Source organism: Lates calcarifer, linkage group LG5, assembly GCF_001640805.2.
Source record: "Lates calcarifer isolate ASB-BC8 linkage group LG5, TLL_Latcal_v3, whole genome shotgun sequence".
In the NCBI taxonomy this organism is placed as follows: domain Eukaryota; kingdom Metazoa; phylum Chordata; class Actinopteri; family Centropomidae; genus Lates; species Lates calcarifer.
Genome location: NC_066837.1, coordinates 14,317,098 through 14,335,622, shown reverse-complemented (window position 1 = coordinate 14,335,622; position 18,525 = coordinate 14,317,098). Strand labels below are relative to the sequence as shown.

At 41.1% G+C, this 18,525-nt stretch overlaps 1 protein-coding gene across 1 annotated transcript; it reads left to right on the top strand.

Annotated features, from left to right (window-relative positions):
* The first annotated feature begins 939 nt into the window (after nucleotides 1-939).
* Nucleotides 940-17,452, top strand: cabp4 (calcium binding protein 4). Its single transcript, XM_051070275.1, has 9 exons — nucleotides 940-954; nucleotides 2,020-2,153; nucleotides 2,682-2,783; nucleotides 3,178-3,316; nucleotides 8,679-8,709; nucleotides 9,107-9,250; nucleotides 13,035-13,144; nucleotides 14,905-15,052; nucleotides 17,208-17,452. The coding sequence occupies exons 1-9, from the start codon at nucleotides 940-942 to the stop codon at nucleotides 17,234-17,236; spliced, it is 852 nt and encodes a 283-aa protein (XP_050926232.1). The 3' UTR covers nucleotides 17,237-17,452.
* Nucleotides 17,453-18,525: the final 1,073 nt, after the last annotated feature.

Here is an 18,525-nt window from a genome sequence, read left to right as displayed (position 1 = left end):
CATTCAACTGTTCCAGCACCGTCGCAGCCCTCGAGTACAGCCTGCTCTCCATCATCAGCTGTGTTAGCTGTGTTTGTTTTAGCCCCAGTCCACCTGGCCCTCCATTTCATTACTTCAATTAGCGTGATTAGGATCTAAAATTGCTTGTGTCGGCTCGGTGATTGACAGCAATTGGCCACTTAGGGAGGAGATCTGCAGACACACAAGGCGCTGCTCAATGGCTTGTGTAGTGAAACACGCCTGTGTGCAGTCTGTGCGCGTGGGTGTGCGTGTGTTTGTTTACCCTGATGGGAGCTGTGCTCACTGAAGATGAGAGAAATTCTTCAGGCAAACAATGAGAGACCACCGCTATAGAAAGTCCAGATATCCCGCTTTACCCACATGTGCAACGTGAATATTCAGGGGAGTCGAAGAGAAAGATGTGTGTCTGGGAGAGAGTTTGTGTGTGTTTACTTGCAAATACAAGACTGAAACATTATGAAATATGATGGCCTGCATGTACACATGTCCATAAATAAACTATAGCTGTACTATGGCTATAAAGTACAGTATAGCATAGACAGATACTATAAACACTGGCCAATCTTTAATGGATTCCACAACTGTAATCATGCACGGACATGGAAATTTCATCCTTCTCCACCCCTATAGCTTAACATGCTCCAAGCATGTCACCATCAGCATATATCACATGTGCACTGATTGTGTAAAAGCGTGACAGACAGGCAATCACTACTCAGTCATGGCACGATTTGTTCAACCCAGTGGGAGCTGGGAACTCGGCTCGTTCGGCGGAGGCACATTAAACGGTCGGGTGTAATTTAGAGGACTGGCTGGTCTTCATGTCTCTTCTCATTACGGCCCTTGTGGTCTACGAGGCCCTAAGTAGCGACCGCTGGAGCAGATCTTCGGAATCTGTCTCCTCACCGTCATCGTGGCATGCGAGATGGCGGAGTGAGGCGTTATGTTTATAGCACATCAGTGCCAAGTATGGCCGTTCATCATCAGGCACTGATAGCCAGAACCGCAGGGGTCCATGACAGAACATTAATCTGCCTCTCAAACAGGCAGCCATAAGTCTCCCCTCCTCCTCCTCCTCCTCCTCATCTACAAATCCAACACGTGATTGTCATTCACTTTCATTTTCTTTTCTTTCATCTTTCTCCTCTCCAGCTTCCTGTACCTCACACTCCCGTCTTTCCATTTTTAGCTCTCGTCTTCCTCTCCGCACCTTATGTTCCATTTATCTGGCTGTCTTGAGCTTTCCACCCACTCTTATTCTCTGTGTATCATTTTGGTTTTATTGTTTGGGTGTGTGTCCTCCTGTCCAAATTAATTTGTCTCTCAACTAGATTCCTCCTCCCTCAGGATGTAGTAGTCATAGTTTAAACAGCATCCTGTGTCCTTGTTTCTTGTTTTACAAATTGTAAAAATTGTGTGGAACAAGTCATGAAAAAATAGAATATATGAAGCTTATCTAATCAACATTTTTACCAGCTCTAATGATGAATCAAATTACTTTGGGTAACATGAATGGGGTCACTTAAATTGACAAACTCTCTGATGATCGTCACCCAACTCTACAGTTCCCCTCAGGTCTATGGAGCATTTTAGCATCTTTAAGCTCCTTGTTTTTGTTTTTATGTTCCACAGCTTTACTGTTTCGGTTCACTCTCACCGCTCTCATCAGTGTCTTTTTCAACCACAGCAGGCAGTTGTTTTCAAACCTCTAAAGCTAGGTGGTGAACATAATGTAACATTTAACAGCTAAAGAGCCAGACAAAGCGAAAATGACTAGACTCAGAATGTAAGTTGTTGCTGCTCAGTGACTCCCGGGTGTGAAATAGGCTACTGTTTCCTAACTCATCCGCCCTGACAACTTTACAAGGTGATAATGTGTCAATGTTGTGTGTATAGCTTGTTCTGCTGACCCCAAGTGGCCAAAAATATCAGTTAAAGCAGCTTTAATAATGTCAAACATTGAGTTTTCCATATTTAGACTTTTCTCTTTGTTTGCAGTCACTGTTTGATTACATTTCTCGTCCCCCCCCCCGCTCTCACATTCCTCTCCACATTTATCTGTCTCTTCCAGCCGGGATGTCTCTTAAAAGCGCAAAGGGAAGTCCAGACAGCAGAGCGTCGTCTGCTGCCAGGTCAGTGACAGCAAACTAAAAATGGTGGAGAAAATTTGTAGCAAGTATACAGTATGCATACATCATCAAACTGGAACAGAAAGCTCAGTCAAGAGTTGGTGAAATGTGACCCTTACACCAATACCTGCCCAGATATTTAATGTAAACATTTGGACATATTACATTAGTCCAAATCACAATTTTGGGCTGCGACGTGATCAAAAGTTCCATCCTCGTATTTATTTTCTTACATAACAGCAAGTGAGCAGTTCATGATGAGAAGAACAGACTCACTTGAGATGGTTTAAAGTTTCTGGGTAATATAGTCCCTGAATTTTTAGATATTCAAACAATTTTCTCCCATTGCTGCTGCTGTCTGTCAGCAGCCTGAGTTCATGCAAATATCCTCAACATGATACTCTATGGCATTCTTCACAGTTCAGTGATGTTGATTTATATTGCTGGTTATAAAAAAAGAAAAAAAGTATTCTTATTAATTACGAGGCATTTAGTGTACTTTAAATTGATTAAGGCTTCTCTCTTTCCTAGCATGTCTCCACGTGGAGGGAGGGGTGCAGCAGCTGGCAGATCGCCAGCCTCTGGGAGATTCAAAAACAAGGCCCTTCAGCTCAGCCTCTCCAAGAAATTCTGGTTATTATCATTCTCTGTTTCTAATCAACATTGATTAGGACAAGGGGAGTGGGTTGTGTAGATCTGTGCACCCAATTACTGTCATCGATTGGTACATCAGCTGCAAAGCAAGCCTTCAGAATTTCAAAATTGTCCTTATAAGAAATATTTCCTTCTTTCCTTCCTTTTTCTGGCAGCTGATGTAACCAGTGATGTCAGCTGATTGGACTGCTGACGTTTTTCAATCATTTCACTCAAGCTGAGTGGTGGCTACATGGAGTAACACCTTTCTAAGAATATCGCCCAAAAGGCACTTAAGTGCGTTTGTTAAAGGAAGTTAGGAGGGGGGAAATTATAGGCCTGGCTTTGATGATGACAGCTCTCAACACTTGACACGCAAATGCACACTTCACAGCTCAAAGTCACAGTCCCCCTCGGCTCAGGGAAAGGGCTCTCATGAGGAGGAGTCTCGTCGGCGCGGTAAAAGGAGCCTCAGCAACAGCTCAGCGGTGGCCGCTGCCTACATTGCCTACCTCAACAAACTCTTTGGACAGGTCAGTGCAACTGCCAAGATGTGTCATACACGCATTTGTTGTCACAGCCATGATGCATGTGTTGGTTACACCAAAACGGATAGAGGTACTATTTCATGTTTTTGGTTTAATAAAAAAAACTATCATCAGGAGTAAGTAGACATGTCAGGAAAACAACATCTAAAGGCCTAAACTGTTTGTAAAATCGATATATGTAAAATCAGTGGCACGTCATTTGTTTCTTGCTATCGCTACCTGTTCCTGAGAGACTTCCCAAGAAAAATGACTGAATCGGTCGTTTCAGCAAATGCCCCACAACCACATTTGATTATATTGATGACGACTGGAACAAAGGAAAGTAACATGAAGTTATTACAGAGCAACGAGGTCCACAGAAAGAGGAGATCAGCGTGTATAGATAGGTCAACAAAACGTCCAATCTTAACAGTGGAGACTGGTTTCTCTTAACCACAACCACCATAACCTTAACCATGTGGTTATTAAACTCCCCTAACCTCAATGAAAAAGTCATTTTAACCCAAACAATGAAAAAGCACAGACAAATAATTTCTTCCTGCCAATGGTGCAACACTTCTATGTGTCGATCTAGAGGACACGGACAAAAGACATATTTTTGAGGACTTGTTTTTACTTTTCAGGTAAAACCAAAAGCTTCAAACTTCAAACTGCCTTTTTGGAGATACTCTACTTTTTATGTTTTAAAATATGTTTATGTTCTTGTATGTTTATCAGTGGACCTCCTGGTTCTTGGTTACATGTGCACTCAATAATTCAACAATAATTCTCCACTTCTCTCTCAGTTATTGTGCTTTGTTTATACTATTGGGTGCAGACAGAGTCATCAAATCAACTCTACATTAGCAGGTTTGGCAGCTCATTAGCTATAAAATGATCAAGAAATGAAGAAGACATGAAATGACTTTCATTACTAACTGGACTGCTGATTATTTATTTTATAATGTCTTATTTATTGACTTCATTTTGAACATTTGGATCTCAGTGAGTGTGTTAGAGATAGGATGGAAGAGACTAGCAAACAAAGGTTGATAAAGTAACAGCTAAAAACAACACTACGTTGACTTTAAGGTTACACAGAATCGAGTTGGAAAATGGATCCATTTGTTCAGCAGATTCTAAGTGGTAACTATTGATTGGAAATATAAACACTGGTTGTAGCTGTTTGCAGTGAACCATGAGTAACCAAAAATGAATGCCCTGTTTGCAAACCAGTAATTGCTGATACAGAACATGTCAAATGACAGTGGAAAGTCATTATCTTTACTCGCCTCTTTTCATTCAAACGTGAAACTACAAGTAATCAGGACTGTATATCTAAAAAGACATCCTAATAAAGAAGTCACTCCAATAATTCCACTTCACTGATTATTTACTGCCTGGACACTGGGCTGGCTTCCATTAATTCCCTGCTTGGCTAAAGTCAAGTACTGGCTCTGCTCATGTCTGATACCATGATCTCAGATTCCTGAAGGGCATCAGAATATTTGGGAAGATGACAACTGGAAATGAGCCGACAGATGATCCAGCTCAATGCCACCCTCCCCATTCCCATTAAAAACATAAGCTGATTTATAGATTGAGTACTCCTACAGTATATGTTTGACTGAAAATAAAATATGATGATTTGTTTTGGCATACTGTATGTTCCAGGATGTTGACAAGCCTGACTTAAAAACTATGTTCAAGGACAGAACTCTGGGCGGTAAATACACATTAAAATATACAACGGATATGACTGGACACTTCCAGTCAGCTGAAAGCCAAACAGCTGATTAATGAACCAGTGATTGTGATGCATGAATTAATGAATTTAGTATTGTGTGTGATCTAATTATGGTACAAAAAACAAAACAAAACAAAAAATAGAGAGAGAGAATTACAGTAACGTTATATCTTCATACATAGTTATAGATGAAACAATATGATTTTTAAGATTTTTGGAGGATTTGCCTTTATTTCTGACAATGTTCTCCAAGCCATAACAATATATTTTATTTTACTAAAATGGAGATAATCTTATTATTAACTCAAGGTCCTTTGGTTTTGTTTTGTTTGTCAGTGTTGTGTATTTTATTTTATTTTGTTGTGGTCCCTGGTTTGTGTTTTTATTCCTTTTTTATATAAGGATTTAGGATTTTTTTTTTTAAATGCGTCATCCTTTCTAAAACTATTTTATTTTATTTTATTCTTATTTTTATGCTGAGACCTTTTTACAGAGCAGAGCCAAAGGCTTTTCCATAAACGTTTTCATCGCAGAAGAGGGATTTATTGTAAAAGATAACAGAGAAATCTGCGCCATGGGGTGTTGTGTGTCTGTGAACCTTTTAATGACGTTTCGTAATGAGATTTCTTAATACCTAATGGGACTGTTTCATTGTTTTAAAGCAATTTACGGGGAATGGAAACTGCTTCACGATGACCTTGGGCTACTGTGGACTCCTCTTCCACATCCTTCCCTGAGTTACTACCTAACCTGCCATGACTGATCTGCCTTGTTTTACTCTGACAGCCCCTGGTTTTGAATTTACTAGTAGCCAGGTAGAGAGGGCTGCATCGTTTCCACAGGATAGAGGAAGCACTGTTTTGGTTTCTGCCCTGACACTGAGGCAGGGAGACCATCCATCCTGCAGCATTCCTAATCCCTGCCCCAGCACACGTATTAATAACCCCCTTAGCAAGGTTCACTGTCAGCGCTCATTAGATCCACCGAGCTGCGAGAGACAAATAGCTAAAGAAAAACAAATGCATTTACATGTCAGATGGAGCTGCAGTGGAAGAAGGGATGGATATGTAGCTAAACGGACTGCGCTTACTACGCACATACTGTACCTGGTCATTTTAAGCGGTGCTTCAGTCTGAGGACCATATGTATTTGTGTGAAGTATCCATATACCTCTCATATGTGTTCATGCGTCATGCTTACAAAGCAGGGGGCTGCTCAATGGGCCATGTGAAGGCAGACAGAATGAAATTAACTGTTAATGGGCTCGTTCTGACAGATGAATTGAGAGTCTGCGTGGCATGCTGTCTAATCCTTTCTGGATGAGAAAAAAAAATCCAATTAATGTGTTGACCTTGCTATCTAAATGTGCCCTTGTGGGCTGGAGGATCCCATGCAGGGTAAACAGTGGTGCTGCACTCTAAGCAACACTGTTTTTTTATGCTGTGGCATCAAAAATTATATTACACAAGGTTTATACAGTGGTTTAGTATTTGAGGCAAAGTACACGTATAGTGAGATAACTCTTGATGCAATTGCGTCTTGGCATTGCATTTGTGTTTCGACTCTGTTGGCAATATTATACAGTGAATAATCATTTGAACGCCTGCCATGCAGAGCAGCTTCCAAATAAACCATTGGGGCCTCTCCTTTTCCTGAAGCTATTGTGCACTTGAACAGGATGACCTTGTATGATTTATGTATTAGCCACCCTGAGTGCCAACATGTATTAGGAGGAAAATATTGCACTTCTCTTTGCATTTCAGTTCCACTGCTGCCCTGATCTGCCTTTTAATCTCTCACTTTTCAGCAGTAAAAAGAACAACTGAAGGTTGAAAAATCATTTCCCTCAATAAAAGTAGCAATAAAGTAATGGAAATAGACACTTGATTAAAAGGCATAGGTCTTATATAAAGATGTAAAAGCGCAGAGGTAAGGTGAGCATTAAATAGACTTGAGGCTCAAAGGAAAAACACAGTTTTTTAGAATGGGAAGCCGATGTAGTCAAACTTCAAGTCAGGGTTGTCCATCTTCTTTACTTGCCATGTTCTAACAATGCAGCGCATTTTAGATGCTTTGTTGAATGTTTTCATGTAAAATCTCAAAAATACAATATCTTTAGCAATCAGACAAATGTCATGAGGTGAAAAGTGAAGAGATATAATTTGTTCTTTTCACATTCAAGTTTGTTTTTATCTCTCAGTCTTTGAATTCTTTTGAGCCTCAATACTTTTCCTTACTGCATTACAGTGAGGAAAAACAAGCCCACAGCGAAGTTGTGCACTTTTGTGCCTGCAATAATCAGGGCTTTTATAAGCTTATGTCAGTCTTGTTTCTTTGAACTTATAGATATCCTCGGGCTCATGGCGTCTTTGTGCGAAGCGGTATCTCCATATGTCAGGCTCTATACCAAGATGACTGAGTTTGCATGTTTCTTTCCTCCCCTGTGGATGTGATGATGTTTCTGTAGAGGAGCTGCACACTGTTAGTAAGCCCTGGAGTCAAGACGCTGTATAGGCACAGCCCCGATTTATACATGAAACAATGGGCATCTTGTGAAAGACACATTATCAAACTATCAAAGATGATTTATTCCATTTCAGGATGATATTTCAATATCCAAGCTTTACATACGCAAATTAAAGTCAGTACATGTTTACAGATATGCTAATTAGAACATGTGAGGCATGTGATGTGTCAATACATTTTTTTTTCTAAAATATGAGCGCATGCTTGATGACTCTGTGAGAAGCTCCTAAACCTCTGAGCTCATCCTTTCAAAGCCTAACATTTCAAGTGCATTTCCTGCCTGAGGCTGTGGATTTGTACATTACTGCAAGTGATGGCCAAATTATAATGTGTTTTTATCAAAATTGTCTGTCTGCAACTAGTGGAATATATTAACATATTGCTATTTTAAGCCCTTAGTGCACCTAAATTTTACTGTCATCCATTATGCTAAATGGCTATGTGGAGATTTTATTCCCTGCTCCCTCGCTTTGCCTCAACTTCCATGAAAATACATGCAAAGGGGGAGAGAAAGAGGGAGGAAGGGAGCGAGAGATCACCCTGAGCAAATGTCAAAATAAGGCAGAGAATACTGAATGTTTCAGAATGAAAGGCTATATGCAAATTACATGTCTTGCATCTGTGTGCAGGCAGGTGTATACGTATGTGTGTGTGTGTGTGTGTGTATGTATCTGTGTCTTAGTTTACATGTATCTGCTCTTTGCGACAGTGCAAAGTAAGTGAAACTCACCCTCACACGGGTGTGCGTGGGTGTGTATTTGTATGCATACAGACTGAGCCAGTGCTTGTGTCTCCCTCAGGATGCTGCGGATGTAGAGTGCGTATGTGTGTGCGCGTGTGGGAGTGTGTGGTATTGTGTCATTTTGCAAATTAGAAAGACATGTCGCTGGGTGAAATCCCATTAGAGTTTACTGTCAGCATGCAGCAGTGTTGACATGATATGCATGTTATTCTAATTTGGTAGTCAAAAACAGATTATCACCGGGGTATTTCTCAGGAGAATTCGCTGTTTTAAAGTCACCCTGATTTTACATCCCGTCCTAGTATGCCGTCTTATAATTATTTCCACTGTGTTTTCTTTTCTCTGCTCTGCAGGAGAGAGAGCTGATGCCAGAGGAGTTAGATGGTAAGATGCTGAGGGTGTAATTATGATGCATACACATGATAAATGACTAGTGAATTGCACAGCTTCATCAATCGCATTGATATTTCCTCCTGTTAAGCTTTCTCCTAGATTGACGGTTTCTCAGATTTGCCTTGAAATGTTGTCTCTCCGATGACTCAGAGCTATGAAATCAATTAAAACAACGTTACTTGCTGTTTTTGAGTTCTGGCTGTTGTTCTGTCTGCTGGAGTCAACAACTTACAGATTTAGTTGGCTTTGCTGAAAGGATTACTATCAGTGTCTGTGCACACTGTGTATGTCTATGTGTGTGTGTGTGTGTGTGTTTGACACTTGGGAAGAATATCTTACCCTACTTTGTGGTTTGTTGCAATTGCTGTAATTTGTTTGTGTCTCTCAGAGCTGCAGGAGGCCTTTAAGGAATTTGACTACGACGCGGATGGCTTCATACATTACAAAGACATCGCAGACTGCATGAGGACCATGGGCTACATGCCTACAGAGATGGAGCTCATCGAGATCATCCAGCAAATCAAAATGAAATGTGCGTATTTATCTGTCTGGTTGTATGTGTGTGCGTAGGTCTTTATTTCTTCCCCAGTGGTTAAAGCGTGTGTGCATGACTGATGGGTCTCTCTGAGGTGAGCAGGTGTGAAATGCCTGAGTGATGTGTCTGTGTGTGTAGCACAAAACACGTGTGCCTGTATTTCGTGCACGTTCTTTCCTATGAGTCCGGTGAGGAACTGATGTTTGTCTTTGAAGTTGGGGACATTTGAGACATTTTAGCAGACTGATTAATGGCCCTCACACTGCAGGTGCAGGGGTGTACGAGTGTGAGTCTGCATGTAGAGGTGTGTGTTTAGTTGAGTCTTAGCTTTCCTCCCCATGCTCTTAATGAGGGTGTGTTTGTCTTTGCTTCCTTTTCTGAATGATCAAGTATAGATCTGTGTGTGGTTGGTGTTTAAAGTTTGAGGTGAATCATCATTGCATTGATTTCTGGATTTCTGATATAAGCCAAGACAAACTCTGCCTGTAACACCTACATGGTGTCAGAGCAAGGCCTGAATAATCTGGAACAAACCTATAAGTTTCTGCCAAGACTTTACATAAACCTTCAACGGGCACATGAAGCACGAGGAGCATGCTATCTGCGTGATGTTTGGAAATATCCTGATTCATAATCTTGATGAGAATGGCTACGGCTCAAGAGTTAAAGCAGGTCATCCACTAATCACAGAGTTGGGGGTTGGATCCCCAGCTCCTCCTGTCCAGAGCTTAGGCAAGACCCTAAAGTCCAAAATACTCCCAGTGTTCAGGCTAGCACCTTGCGTGGCTCGCTGCCACAGGTGTGCGTGAATGGGTGAATCATGCAGTCCAGTAAGATTAGATTTTCTTGTGCACCCTTTCTCAATACAACTACAATCAGTTACACTGTATTTGGTCTGGTATGACCAGTAACACATGGTGGCTAATGGTTAACTAATATGAGCTAACTTTACATAGACTTTCCTGTGAGACTAACATTAGTGAGTCTGTTCACTAAGGACTGTTCCACACTTCCTCTGCTGTTATGCCATTATCCTGTAAGTGTCAGTACACCATGACTTCCCTGCTGGGTGTGGTCACAGCTGAAGGAGAGCACATATCTAACCACACACATCACATCCGTTACTCTGGGTTCAGTCAGAGGAAAACCTTTAACCACGAATGTGCACGGTTTATAATAATCATCATGTATTTATTGACTCAGATACTTCTCTACGTGTATATGCCTGCTCTGAAAAATAGACCAAGCTCAATCAGTTTCACACGTGTAAGTATAACCTAGCACCGAGCCCCCCGGGACAATAGCACTGATAATGAAAAAAATATTGGACTTCGGTCCACGGTGTAATTGTTTGGCCTGAAAACAGTTCCATCGCACTGGGTACAGTAAGTGTTTCTCAGCTGTGATCCTCAAGGACCGGAGTGCAGCTGGTTCCTGTCCCACCAGCTAGTTAATTAGATTCACCTGGTGTCCCAGGTGTAAATATTCTCCTGATTAAATGGTTTGAATGGCAACAGCAATGGTCTCGAAAACCAGCACTGAGAGAGCCATTGCTGTGCTAACCTCACATAAACTCCCCCATAAACATGCACATCTGATGTGCACCGCTGCACTGTGACACAGCACAAACTGACGTAGCACAAGCAATCATTGTTCAAGCCTACAGAGCCTTTTATTTTAAATTCCTGTCAAGATTCTGAGAATTCCAAAACTACCAAATACATCATGCTGAATTACAGGGAGATGTGAATAAAATGACTCATATTTCTTTGTGACATTACCATTTAATGTAATGTTGCAGCCATGAAAACAGTTCCTCAGATTTAAATGATAAGCTTTACACACTATAACTTCAATGAACAGCTGGAACAAGCAGCCACACAAAGCTTCAACAGAGAAATACTTTGTACATCTCTTCCCTTAAAGGGAAAATATAAGAGATTTTTTCAACATCAGGGCTTTGGTGGTTGTTACTAAAACATATATTTTATGCTATTTTCATACTGTGTAATATGAATTATTAATCTGTTCACTGATGTCTTAATTTGACCAATAAGGTATCATGGGCTTTAAATATTCCTAGCATATTCTCTCTAGTGAAATCCCTATAGAGCCATTAATACCATGAAATTCTGACTTTTTTCTATAACTAGCATTGCGCTATCAATTACAAAATAATAATAATCTTCCAAGACTTTTGGGAGAGTTTTTCTGCTCTGCGATTATAGACTGACCCACTTAAGGCACAGAAATTCTTCAAGGCGGTGTCAGGAATCCCTGCAGACTGCTGCTCCACAAGGGTATAAGCCAGTCAGCCAAAAAAATATACCTTACCTTGAGGCAAGTATGAAAATACTTTTGCGAACTCGAATCATAGAATTAATTGCCAGAAGTGGTCTTTTATTTCTGAATCCTACAGCTCCATTATAACCAGCAGATGACAGTTTGAGCCATTAGTTTCATGATTCAGCACTGTTAAAAAGTGCTTTCCACGTAAGCAAAGTTTACCGGAGTTTATTTCTCATTCTCACCAGTCCTGAGACTCAGAGCTCTGATTAAATTTTTGAACCACAAAATGACCGCATGGCTTTATTGAGTAGTCTTTCACATCCACCAAGGCCCAGATAATGAAAACAGACCCAGCCTATTGGTCCACACTATCAAATAAGCCTGTCTTTTGTCAGACTAATAACATGAGCCTTCCCATTGTGTCGGTCTGTTTTGATAATTACCATGGGGATCAAACAAAACAAAACTGGTTCTAACTGGGTCGAAGGAAGTGTAATGAGCACATACTGTAGCTCCATGTACTGAGGACATTCACAGACTTTTTACGGACAAGCATGGTGTCCGTGTAAAGGCCAGGTGTACAGACACTGCTGCTGCCTTTACTTAATCACTGCTCTTAATTTTGAGGGAATATCTCCACTGCTGTATTTTAGAGGGAAGTGTTGCACCTTATACTCAGCTACAGCTACAGTTTTACAACAGTGACCGAGTTTGTTTTGATAAACTTACTTCAGACAATGTACTGAAATTCACTCTGCTCTTAAACTGAACATGAACCTAACTTAACACTATATAGAAGTGCTGCCACAGTAGTTTGCTGCCCACAGGTTAATTTATCAATTGGTAACTCTGAAAGTGACAATCCTTCATCATGAGGACTAAAATACTGAATAAATACTGAACTACATTTTGGTACACTTAGTTTTTGTCCTTTAGGGTTTTTTTTTGTTTTTTTTTTCACATGTGGGTCCTGCTTTGTTTGTCTTCTTCACATGTAAGAGGATGCAAATGCAGGGGCATGCGATTCACACTATTCCACCCATTAACAAATGACAGCAAAGGGCCTACAAATGCAAAGACGCACCAACAAAGGCAGTGAAGAAGAAGACTTAAAACTAGTAAACATGGATGCAAACAATGAAGGTTTCAAACTCTCAAGCTTCAGACAGTGACCAAAAACACTGACATATCATCATCTTGCAAGTTGATGTGGCAAACTTGTTGGCAAACAGTCGCTTATTTGCACATCCAACGGTAACTGAGCAGTGTTATCAGTTATTTGGTGTCCTGTTTCTGTCTAACCAATGATAAAACATTCCCACTGAAAACAGCTGCCTGCTGTAGCCGAAAACAACACTATGCAAGTGGTCTAATGCTTAATGCATGAGTCTATATGTGTAGCATAGACACACCTTTGGGGGCACAGAAGTTATTACTTGGTAGTCAACCTTTACATATATGTGTCTACATCCACTTGTGTGCCTTTCTGCAGGGGGTGGCCACGTAGACTTTGATGATTTCTGCACGCTAATGGGGCCGAGGATGCTGGCTGAGACAGCTCATATGGTTGGGCTGAAGGAGCTCCGCTGTGCCTTCAAACAGGTAAGAGGTCCCTTGCTAGAAACTCTTAGAAAGAGGTGTAACTTCAAGCAAGTGAATGTGGCCTGACAGTGCTTTGAAGTGTGCAACAGGACCTTTCCTGAGAGAATGTCAAGAGTATATGGCTCTTTCTTGTAAACATGTCTGAGGGAGGAGGCCAGGCTGACTTTGAATGCAGGGAAAAAAAAATATTCATACTGATAAAGACTTGTTCCAGTGATGCAAAGAGCAAACACCGGCAGTATACTTCTTTGTCTCGCCTCTTAATTTGTGCTCATTAGCCATGCCTATTGTGTTTGAAATTTTGTGGTGCCTCATTGGTCTGGCGGATACATCTATTGAGTTGCACTCTTTGACGTCAATACACAGGCAGGTACACAAGCAGCTGATCTGATTGTCCCCCAGAGCCAAGCCCTGGTGTGCTATAGAGTCTGACCAGGCAAAACAAATGTGGTGATGATGATGTTATTTATAAGCACACTTTCTCACACCTGGGTTCAGCCATTTAACACATTACAGCGTGATAGCTTTTCAATTGTAACTGCAAAACAGACAACACTGATAAAGTATTATTAATGATTATAACTGAAAACATATTGGAGTGGATAACAATTTATCTTTGCTGTAAGTTTAGCCTCGTGCATTTAGTTTTAATCTTATATGAAAAGCGGAAGGAAATGTGGACATCAGGTGTGTAAGAGAAGTTATTTGTCTCATTACAGTGATGGCAAATCAATATTTAAATTCTGTTTTCACATATTATAGTTTCCAAAATGTGCTTTCTACATAGAAATACACACAGTGCACAGTTGTACACTTTGAAATGTGACAGTGTTTGGAGCTCTAAAGCTAATTGTGTTTGTTAAATAACTTGCCCTTAACTAATCCCAAACTGCACTTATGTTATTGTGAGCTTGGGAGCAATATTTCTATCTCCACCAATCTCCTCCCAAACTAGTGGAGATACTGGATAAGCAAGCTTTTATCAAAGCCTGCAGGCAAGATACCAAAAGAATAATTCACCTGCATAAAAGGGTTTTAAAAGTGGATGCTGCTCTGTTCATGGAGCAGATGTATTAAGGTTTTTAATGTGTCCTCCGTTTTGAGAATGCAAGGTTACATGGTCACAGCCATTATATCTAGAGCTTCTCCTTTGCGCAGGCGTCATCATCAGGTCCTGAATAATGCTGCCAAGGGCCAGAAAATCACATATTCTGATGTTTGAATCCTCTCGTAGAGAATAATGAACTAGCCCTCAACTCTACTGCTTCTGAACAGGAACTTCTGCAGCTTCAGAGCACGGTCTACTTTCTGAACAAACGAGAATACATTTTCAACTCATCCCAGCTCATAGTCACTTCAGAAGTCCTCCTCACTTCAGCACTCATGAGTCAGCATCACCCTATCTGCCGACTCAAGCTGTTTTCAGACTTCCAGGGACCTCGTGCAGACATGTTGTAACTATATAAATGTGAAACTCAGTTTTGGTGATAACTATAGACTGCTCTGCCTCTGAATAGCTCTGCTGTGGAATGATCTATAAGCATTTTTGTCAGTTTGAATCTTTGAATTCTTTTATTTTCCTTCCCTCCATTTCTGTTTTTCTCCTCCATTATATGCACTCCACATTAGCCCAGACACATGCATTGTCCTTAACATAACCAATAATTTTCATCACCTTTGGCGTATTTATTTGTCTCTCCTTACTCACAACATGATTCTGCCCCCACCCTCTTGCTCTCCACTAACCCGGCACGCCGCAGTTTGACTGTGATGGTGATGGAAAGATCACGCTTGATGAGCTGAAGGAGGGCATGAAGACCCTCCTGGGGGAGAAGCTGAAGAAAGGCGAGCTGGAGGAGATCCTTGGCGACATTGACCTCAACAAAGACGGCAACATTGACTTTGATGGTGAGCGGTTGGGGACTCGGGGGAAGAAATGTGAGGGAGGGGAGTGGGCAGACTCCGGGCAAGGTGTGAGAAGAGAAAAAAAAAAAAAAAAGAAAGACTGAGACAGGGTGGGTGGGTGATGTACAGTCCTGATTCCCAGATCAATTCCAGATTAAGTACAAATCCTACCAACATGAAGTCTTGTTTTGAGCAGCCTGTCAGTACTCGTGTTAATAGGCTCAACACCAAAAACACTGATCCATCACACGTTAGATCACATGAACTCTTCTCAGTGCCGCATCTGCTTCTCTGCTGCTGTTGTGTACTGGCAGTGATGACTTCTTTAATTCCTAATCAACATTTGTTTTTTTAGCATTAAAAACTGTCTTGTTTTCCAACATGCTTATGATTAAATAATGTAAAAAATAAAGTAATAAATTATTTGTGGTAATTAAAATATATTCAGAAGTATCCAGTACCTATTAATGATGCATTCTCCCCAGATCATGACATATTTTTCTCCCTTACATAATAGTAGCCTACATTAGGTGCCTTTATCAATAAAAAGTATCAGGATTGGTATAGCAGTGACCCTGGCCTTAGTATTGGATCAAAACGAAATAATCACCCGGCCCTACTTTTTGCTAATCCAAGTGTAATCATATGAATACAAACTGTGAGCAACCAGGTAATGTAATTGGGTGAAAACAATATTACAATTCACATTTAGAACATGCATGGTGTGGTGTCGGTGAAGGGGTACTTGTGCTCATCTGACAGTGCTGTGACAAAAAAAAAAAGGGTCGGGAATCACAGGTGTGTAGGAATGAAGAGTGAGCCAGAGGAAGGACAAAGCAGAGGGGTCAGTGATTGGGTTGAGTAAAAAAATGAGTAAAGGGTTCGATGGGAAAGGAGCGATGGTTAAGTCAAGGTGGATTGGTTGGAGGGGCCAATCCAATCTAATCAGTAGTGCATTAAGCCAATCAATACACACGCCTGGACACCTGTCACGTTACACACAAAGAACGCACAGTGTTGGACAGCTCAAGGACTTGGTAGAAATTACATTACCATGTGTCACCTCGCAAGCAAATATACAACGCAAAGGGACATGATCACATGTGCATATAAACGCACATAGATGTTGACGTGCACATGTGCAGGCGCCATCGACGCCACATGGATGTTAGTGCGATTATAGGCTGCAGCGCACAAAGGGCTTAGAGGTGTGATCCTGTTTGTCTTGTCTCAGCAGTCCAATCAATTATAATTATTGGTAACATGTAAGTAGGCATGTCAGTCTCAGGGGGAATCAATAACCAGGTGCTCCTCATTCTCATCAATTAGCCCCGAGGGCAGCATTTGGGTGCATCTGTCCAGTTTAGCCACATGTGCAGAATATCCTACGAGGCACCTGGCCAACACGCATCCACAGCAGTTACTGTGACAGAGGCAGGTCAGACGACCGGGACAGGGCTGCTGCTCCGCTTGGTTTACCTCCTTTTATAGAAAATGGTTAGAGGAGTACCTCAGGAGATGATGTTAGTGGGTTAATCTGGAATTAAGCTTTAGCACTCAGTGAATCAATAGATTCACACCTACAATCAGGCTTTCAGAGCGAAGCGCTCTGGGAAGACAATGGGAAATGGAAGACATGATTGATGGATTTAGTGTAACCTGCCTCAAGCTATCTGCAGCTAGGTTTCATTGACAGGACACATCAATAGCTGTCTTGATTGACAAGTGAATCCATGGTAATGGATACAGCGAGCTGAAACAAGTGATAATCAAACTGATTACTGATTACAAGAGGAGACAAACAGAGCCTGGAAACTGGCAGTTAGCATATCAGAGTCGCTAACCTTTTGAATCTAGGATCTGGATTAATCCCTGCCCAGAAAACCAAACAAAATTTAACAATTTTCAACTTAATAAATGCTCCTGTATCCTCATTTTTTCTTTGACATATCACCCTCATCACCACTTCAGTTTTTCATTAACTTGGTGATAATGGCAACATTTTGCCATTACATCACACCCTGAGCTTTGCTAGTTTCCACTACAATTTCATGTGGGTTGATAATGATGTGGCTGCATCTCATGCTGTCCTTTATGATATTAGAGTGTCATTAGTCCTTATCTGTGGATCTGCTGCTGTCTCTGTCTCCCTCTGCAGAGTTTGTTATGATGCTTTCTGCACGATGACCTCTGATGGAAGAAGATGGAGCAAACAACACTGGATTCATGAGCTGTACACCAGCTCGTGATGACTATCTCCTTCCTGCTATTTTCTTTTAATTCTAATTCTTAATTCCTTTTCTGTGACATTATGTATTTGAAATGTCAGACTGTAAAAAACACATAAGAGAGTCGAATGGATCGGTTTATATTTTCATAATAAAAGTTGAGGTTGAGAAAGTGCAGAGGGTAAAGGGTGAGTTATGAAACACCTAACTGGATCTAACAATAATGCTGCACTGTCGCCTCCTTGTGGCTCAGATGTGTACTGACTTTTCAAAGCTCCAAAATGAACCACAGGTATTTTAACCTTGGGGTCATGAGGGACTGTAGTATATCTAATCTCATTTTGCATATAAATGAAAACATTAAAACATTTTCTTTACCAGCACTTTACTCTGAGTGGTAGGGACCTAAATGAAAACACAAATTTCTGCCCTAGTTATAAGTTTTGGTTATTTTGCATCAGAAACTTATTTCTTCGTTTCTATTTGTGTTTTTTGCACCGGTTTGAGAATTTGGCAACATCTGAATCACAATCTGGTGTAGGTCAGTGGTTTGTTTGCTTTAAGGTGAGATGTTGCTGGGAGATGAAAGGTACAGTATTCTGACAGACACTCACCGAGCACTTTATCAGGAACTCCATCAGGGCCTCCATTTGCTCTCAAAACAGCCTCAGTTCTTTGTGGGATGGACTCCACCAGATTTTAAAAACATTCCTTAGAGTTTCTGGTCCACGTTAACATGATTGTCTCACATATTTTCTGCAGATTTGTCAGCTGCACATTCATGCTGCTCGTTGTACCACATCCCAAAGGTGTTCTACTGAATTCAGATCTGGTGACTGGAGAGGCTCACTGAAGTACACTGAACTCACTGTCCTGTTCATGGAAACAGTTTGAGACAACTTCAGCTTTGAGACATGGTGCATTACCCATGCTGGAAAGTAGCCATTAGAAGATGGTAAATAGTGGCCATTACGAGATTCACATGATCGGCAACAATACTCATTTGAACCATGACTGATTGGTGTTAAAGGGCAAAAAGTGTTCCAAGAAAACATTCCACTCAGCATTACAACACCACCAGCAGCCTGGACTGTTAACACAAGGCAAGCTGGGTCCATGGATTCATGATGTTGCAGCCAAATTCTGACCCTACCATCTGCATGCCTCAGCAGACATCCAGATTCATCAGACCAGGCCTTAGCTGTCCAGGTTTGGTGAGCCTGTGTCCAGTGCAACCTCAGATGTCTG